This window comes from Mirounga angustirostris, unplaced genomic scaffold (assembly GCF_029215605.1).
Source record: "Mirounga angustirostris isolate CCGP_5_RB_7025 unplaced genomic scaffold, mMirAng1.0.hap1 SCAF_7, whole genome shotgun sequence".
NCBI classification, from domain to species: domain Eukaryota; kingdom Metazoa; phylum Chordata; class Mammalia; order Carnivora; family Phocidae; genus Mirounga; species Mirounga angustirostris.
Genome location: NW_026991715.1, coordinates 103145268 through 103153167, shown reverse-complemented (window position 1 = coordinate 103153167; position 7900 = coordinate 103145268). Strand labels below are relative to the sequence as shown.

Sequence of the window (7900 nt, the reverse complement as noted above, 5' to 3'; positions counted from 1 at the left end):
GCTCAGTCGTTAAGTGTCTGCCTTCAGCTCAGGTCATGATCCCAGGGTCCTGGGATCGAGCCCCACATCGGGCTCCCTGCTCGGCGGGAAGCCTGCTTCTCTCTCTCTCCCACTCCCCCTACTTGTGTTCCCTCTCTCGCTGTGTCTCTCTTTGTCAAATAGATAAATAAAATCTTTAAAAAACAAAAACAAACAAAAAAGATTCTACAAACTAACTTATACTAATAGATTATATATGTTGTATATATATGTGCACATATATATGTTTTGAACCCAATGAAACTACACACACATGTCCTTTTAAGTTTTATTTATATTTCTTAGTTCAAGAATTACACACTAGCCAACATTATTATATATTTACATGCTGAAACTGGTTGTAATAAGTTTAAATTCAAGAAAATAATTCTTATGTGCTACTCATTTATAATCCTCATTTGTTACTATCTCATGTATCCCAGAGATTTTAGTAGTCCTGTTTTTAGAAAGACATGAAAATAGATGCAATGATATTCACTTGTGTTTTGCATTTTCTAGCCATTGGAAAATGTGCATTATGTGCATATTAAGAAAGGCTACAAGGTAATTAGTAAGGCTGATAATCACTACATTGTGAAGAAACTAGAATATCACTTTTTATAAAAGGACAATTCAGAACTGTGCAGGGACAATATTCATAACAGAACTATTTAAACACCCATGCAAATAAAATTTTAAAAATGCTATGGAATTCAAATCATTTGCAACTTTGTTTGAAATAATTATGCTTAAAATGACCATGGTTGAACTAAAATTACTGAACTGAAATGGAAGAGATACAAGCTGATGGAACTGTCAACTTGCTTCAAGTGGTACAAGGACACACACAAGGACATCAGATTAGTGGACATTTGACAGGAGAGAGACAGTTGGTTTTGAAAGTTAAAAAACACAAAGTTTTGTTTGTCATCATTTGGATCATATTTATCTTTATCACAAAAGAACTTTTCAAAGCAAATTAAAATCTAATGTCAGAATTTTGCATATATCCACAGAAATGTTTTATTTCAATTTTCAAATAAGTAATAGATTACTTAAGGGTGTTGCTGCTTTTTTTTTCTTAAATGATTTCTTTAGGGCAGTATCTTAATTCACGTTCTGTTGGCTCCTTACTAGTTTTTACAATGTTCTTAGTGTATTTGGAAAATACTTTTAAACCTTTGGTGTAAAGCGGTCTTTTTTTTTTTTATTTTCTTCCATTTTTCCTTTTTTCTTTCCTTTTTTTGTTTTTTAATAATTCTGGAGTCTTTGGTTAAAAGGAATGATACTATCTAAGGACAAAATGCTATTATTTAAAAAAAAGTCTTATGTGTATTATGTGTAATAAATTTCTGGAACAGGTATAAATAATAAGCACTTTTATTTCCTGTAGTGCCATCAATATAAACTTTTACTCTTTTAAAATTGAGATTTAAGTTACAACCTTTGGTTTCTTGAACTCTGACATATAAAAAACGCCACCAAGTTATCAACGATCACTTCTGCTTTTCCCATTTCCATTGCTAAGGCTACCTCTTGGTTGTTACGTTGACTACAGAAACACTACAGCATTTCCCATAAAGGGGATGAGAGTGGGGGCGAGTGAGCAGAAAGGGAGAGTACGTGTGTTTGAATGTGTGTGTGTGTGCATGCATGTATGTGTACATGTGTGTGTGATAGCAAATTGAAACCCTTCTGTCTGGGATCCCAAACCATTTATGCAAAAGGTGTTTAAATTACTCTGCTGGGGCACTGCAGTAACTGTACTTAGTAAAAAATAAATAAAAATTAAGAAAAAAATTAAACAATTATTTGTATCTATTGACTATTCATTTACAGCATGTTGAATTATTTACATATTATGACACATAAACTTAAGCCATAAACGGAATTAACACGTTGCCTTACCACAAAATACAAATCAGAAGTTAAAAATATTTAAGAAATCTGTTTTAATATTTACACACGCTCAGTGAAAGTTATGGTTGCTCACATTACATGGACTCTGTACACTTCGCAAAATGGCATGATTGCTACAGTTGAGAGTATTTGCCCTAACCAACATGGTGGGGTTTAGTTATTTTTTTTCTCCTCCTTCAAGGAGGAATTTTTTTTTTTATCATTTTCTGTTTTCTTAAGACTTTGTTTTTAAATCACCAATAGACAATGTTATTTGTTTCCTTGAAAAAGAGAGCAAGTAGACAAGCAATGTGAGAACTAGTTAATTCCCGATGTTCCGAGGTACAGTACTATTGTGGTGTCAAAATGTGCAATGGTTCATAAGAACTGTAGGCATTGATCTGCTGATAGAGAAATGCTCAGTACCCTGTATTACTAGTTTCAATATACTGATTTGTTGGTTGCCAATTAAAAATACTCCTACACTGGTTTAATGAAGGAAATAAAATGTATTAGCTTATTCCTTTTGTTTTCCAACATATGAATGCATATACATGTATGTATGTTTATATGGATTGATATATACACATATATACATGTAGATATGTTGTAAGACCTGTCTTTTGTTGATTGTTTTGCTGCTTCTGTTGTTGAGTATTAATTTAATCATAAAACTGGAACACAGTTACCTATAGAAAATGGAAATTGTGTTAGTTGCCAATTTAATGCAGGTCTTGCTTTAAATGAACATGATTCATTTTCCCACTGCATTCCACTGAACTTTCTCTATGTGTTGTGCTTTTGTATAAGCTGACAGAATTTTTGTGTTCCTAATGCTAGAATGTAAAGTCTTTTGGTTCATAAACCATTATTATTATTATTATTATTATTATTATTTTTACTTAGCACTGCTTTTGAAGACATGAGAAGAGAAAAGGTCTAGATGGCACTGCTTAAGTATTTTCCCCTGTTATTAAATTGCAGTAGAAAGAATTGTAACATTCCTTATGCAAACACATGATTATGTTGCATGAGTTTTCAATTCTGAAAATGCATTTCATACCTACTAGCAGTCATGTACAATATATATATACAGATTGAGATCAAAGGTTTCATTTAGACTGCATTTTAGAGTCAGAATTTGCCTATGAATTTCACAAAGATGAAAAACACCTTAATTGCTGGCTATCTGGCTGTTTCATAATCAAAAGAAAACTATATATATATATATATATATATGTATAAAGTGATAGTAATACCATATCAGAATTGCCAAAACACATTTTTGCGGTCCTTAAATTTAACCACTGGATATCAAGCTGACTGGTCTTCAAAGACTTATGAGATCTAGCACCCCTCCCTGACCCGCCCTCAATTTGGCAACTACAATCCAATTCAACTACGGTAAAAATATAGTTAAAAATAAATTCTACATCTACTGATATCTCTGGGCAGGATGAGTCAGTCGTTTCTACCTACATGGTTATTGAATGCCAATATATGGATTTTGCTCTAGGGTATCTGTTTTAAGCTCCTGTGTTTCTCCCTTTTCTGGTTTCTTCTTGTCACTGCGAGCAGAAATGAATCCCTGGTCATATGTTTTTGAGGCTCATGCTGCAAAGTTTCATCTCTCACTTTGGTCTAGATTACTATGTTGACTTCCCTGGACATCTAACTTTGTTGTAACCATAAATGACAATATCAAGGATTTTTATGGCTTTTATGATAATTGCAAATAAGAGCCCACTTCTAGACTTGGGCTCTGAGTTGTCTCTAGGAAAACCTTTCCAGAATGGCATTTTGGAGTTGTGCACCTGAGTTATCGAAATGCTCCTTCCTGATATATGCTACCCAAACTTTAACCCCTGATGACAAGGGACAGGCACTTTTATTAGAGTGATGCCCCAAAATGATTGCCTAGGAGAAAGTGTGTCTCTGGAGAAGCTTGAGGAATTTCTACTCTGAGGCAATGGGCAGAAACTTGGTTGGATTCTGCCCAAAGACCATACTCAGAGGTGTTCAAGTGTATAATCAAAAAATAAAGGCCAGAGTTCCCTTTGCTGGTGAAGGAAAAAAAAATACCTCCCATCTTAGAGCAAATTTAGAAAGCTGAATGCTAAACCCTTTCCTACCCCCTCTGTCTCTGAAAGTTAGAATAGGAGGGCAGTAGGACTCCATCATATTCCAAGCTGCTGAATTATCAGAGGGAAAAAACCATACACTTAACCCACAGGCAAATACTAGCCTTGGCTTACTATGCACAATTAGGGATATTACTTTGAAAAATGTGGTTTTTTTTTTTTTTAAATAGAAATAGCAAAGTCATCCTCCAAGAAAACATTCAATCAAATCAAACTTTAAGGAGAAATTAGCAATTCACTATTTTCCCCAAGAAAAGCAAAATATGAACCTCACATTGACAGAAATAAAATATATTAGCTTATTCTCTTTCCTGTCTCACATATGAATGCATATGTCCATTAGTATAGAAAAAAGCACACTGACATGATTCAAAAATTGAATAAAAACAATACATCATGCCTGCCTATCAGTTATATATTTTTCTGTAATATCAACTGAGGCTCATAACATTCATCATGTTAATGTGGCTTTGTTGTTATCCTATGCTACATTACTTTTCATATGTTCTTTCATTAGGCCAATTGCAACATACACAATGAAAGCACCCTTAAAAAGTCAAACCCAACAAACCCACAAACTAACTCTACTTGTGCACATAATCCTTTAAGTATTGTTTGCTATGAAAATTACAAAGGTGAATTTCACTGCACATAAGGAAATGTAGTTCAATCAATCTCTTCAAAGCCTTACTTTGTCTGTCTCCTAAGAATATAATCAGGATTTCAGAAACAAGAAAAGCTGAAAAGGACCATTAATCCTTTAAAGAAATGAACAAATCCTTCTTTTTCAATACGCTATTAAATTCAGAAATAAACTTACAGGGAAATGTAGAGACGGCTGACATTGTCTGAGAAGATCAACCTGTTTGCTAGCTTTGTCTGTGCTCTATGTTAGTATATTTGAATGACTCCCAATCTAACCTACATCTAAGATATGTCTAATTTTGCTAACTTTTCTATTTTGTGGTTGTCTTTTGACTAGATAAACTATAAAAACTTTAGGTCTGCTATCAAAAGCTTGTGAAGTTGGGGGAAAAAAAATCTCTCTCATTGGACCTTTTGCCATTACACAAAATAGGTATAAACCAGATGCTGTGTGGGGCTGATGATAAAGGTCATGTTGCTTGCTTCCTTTAATTTTGTTACAATAGTTACTTCTGGATTTTTTACTCTGTTCTGGATAATTAACTCTTATTTTAACCACCTAGGAAATAGCTTTTTAGAAACATTTCTTGGCCACAGTGCATGATAATGTTCAGCAGTCCCCAGTTTCTAAATGTCAAAATGGAAGACTCCCTATGCTCAAGCAGAGACTGGCCAAATTGGTTACAAGTCTCTGTCTTCACTCTCCCTATCCTGTTTGAACTACATGAGAACCTTCTATAATTCAGTGGGAATTATCTTCCCATGATGCCATTATCACCTTCAAAAGACAGGCATAGACCACCTTCAGTAAGCATGTTGGCATGGCATTGCAGATAATGTTTCATAAGCACAGTGCCATCTCAACAGCATGCCAATGTTAAAAATGAAGATGGGGAGTATCTGGATATGACCACTTCTCAAGTGAAATGATGGCAATGCTCCTGAGCCCTCTAAGAATAGCTTCTATATAATTCCCCTCAATTGAGCCTGCACACTAAGCAGATAAAGTGGAACACTCAGACACAGTCTTGCCAATATGTGTACAAATCACTTGCATTTTAACTGGAAAACCACAAGGACCTTAGTATATTCATTACTTAGCAGAAACAACCCAAATGGTATGAAATGGACCCCAGGATAGGCCAGCAACTAAGGTATTTTAGCATCGCTTTTGTCCTGGATTGATGTGTTTTCCAAGTCCTACATCAGGCTGTACAACTGGTTTGAGGAGGAATCTAGTCCTTGCTTCCCCTGGGAGGCCGTGTTTTAGTTCACATAATAAAGCCAATAGACGATGTTGAAGAAGGAAAAAACCACTGGGAAGAATATGCGGGACCACCGATCTATGGCATTCACATCAGTCAAGTCGGGGATGGTGATTTTCAGTTGGGAGGCGCGTCTCCTCAGGCGGCTTTTCTTCTGTGCCACGTGCCGTTCCAGGGCATTACGCCCAAAGCTGTGCCTGGGCAAGCCGGCTTTCCGGTACTGGATGCTGGTGGCATCGTAGGCCAGCATTGTGCTCCTGGGGTCTCCAAGTCCCATCACAGCCTCAGATGTGGCCATTTCATTCTTTATCTCAAGAGTGCTCAGTAAGATGTTCTCGTGTGGGTCCATCTGCAAGGGAGAAGAATCAGAGAAGATAACCAAAATGGGAAGTCTCTGTTGGTGCTAATTATGCAAGGCACTATGATAGGTGGGTTAGGTTGCATTTATCAGAGTGGCTAAGAGAACTGGCTGTGAGGTTACATTATCCGAGAGGGATTACGAACAGAAATGACTCATTCATTTGACAACCAGCATGGCCCTCAAATCAGTGTATCATTTAGAGCCATTTGAGATCACTAAGGATCATCAAGCTATGCTCTGAGATGAGAATATGGTTTGATCAAGGCTAGAGTCTCACAGTTTAACAATCTCATAAATATCTTCTAATCGATGTATTTTTTTCCCTAATGGGTATAATTTTGATGCTCAAAAATCAGAGGCACTCTGACATTCACCATTCTAATGATCTTCTTTCAGAGAACCTCGCAATTACCAAGTTGTTTCATAGTGGCCATTCAAGAGATGAAGAAGGAAGAGGAGCATACTGGCTGGGTCTGTGGGTTTGGGAGCCAGGTGTCTGGGTGTAAATCCTGGTTCTGCCACTTACTAGCTAAATGACATTGGGCGGATTCCTAAATTGAACAGTGGCTCCATCACTATAAGCTACACAAGTTTCAGTTTCTCCATCTATTAAATGGTGTGACAGTGCAACCCTAGAGGATTTCTGTAATGACATCATGATATAATAGACTGTTGCTAGTACCATTTTCATTGTTTCTACTTAGGGGCATACAGAGAAATAGAAGCATGACACACTATAAGGAATTTACAGTTCTGATATGAATACATGCAAAATTAAGCTGTGCTAGGTATGAAATAGTATTAAGGGATTAATTACTGAATTGTGCTCACAATAATAGCCTAATTACAGATAAATTCATGATAAAACTAGAACTAAAAACAGTAAATAATATTTGTTAAGCACTGGCTATATATGTGAGAGACATTTTCATATAACTTCATTTGATTATGCTTCTTAACACTCACAGTTATAAGATATCACCTTAAATTTGCTGGGTCAACATAAAGAGGGTAAAAGAAGATTTTTGAACAATGGAAATTCGGCATGATGTGACATGCCAAAATGCAATAGCACTCAGAGCAACAAGGAACTTGAAAATTAACAGCTGGACAAACTGTGCCTGGTAGAGGGGTGAGTGGGGTGAGGGATTGACTTGAGAGAGGAGAGAAGGAGGCAGGATTCAAGAAGAAGAGAGTCAGTCCAAAGCTGGCTATACTAAGTGGAATTCTGGGCCCAGGGAGTAGAATTAAGCTGGCCTGTACATAGGGTGATCCTTTTCTCTCTTGGGTGATTTCTTCTTGGCAAAGCTAAAAGTAAAGAATGAATACTGATGTTGTGATACCTAAATATTAAATGACCATGTAATTTTTTTTGTTTTGTTTTGTTTTGTTTTGTTAAGAAGGGAAGATTTGTGTGTCTTATTTTTAAGAGCTCTCAATTGCTACAGATAATAAAACCTAGATGCAACACATTATTATTAATAACAGAGTACATTTATTTTGGTGGAGAATCAGGATATGCCAATTGTCAGTAAAATTTCTGAAATAGGAATAAAGGAAAAATGGTCAAT

General features: G+C 35.8%; 1 protein-coding gene across 3 annotated transcripts in view; it reads right to left on the bottom strand.

Moving 5' to 3' along the window:
- Window positions 1-301: 301 nt before the first annotated feature.
- Window positions 302-7900, bottom strand: part of GABRB2 (gamma-aminobutyric acid type A receptor subunit beta2) — a 249929-nt gene continuing 242330 nt past the window's right edge. For all 3 annotated transcript variants that reach the window (XM_064596592.1, XM_064596593.1, XM_045901810.2), the window contains one exon: window positions 302-6317. In XM_064596592.1, coding sequence (XP_064452662.1) covers window positions 5970-6317 — 348 coding nt within the window. In that variant the 3' untranslated portion in view covers window positions 302-5969. The remainder of the gene's footprint in view (window positions 6318-7900) is intronic.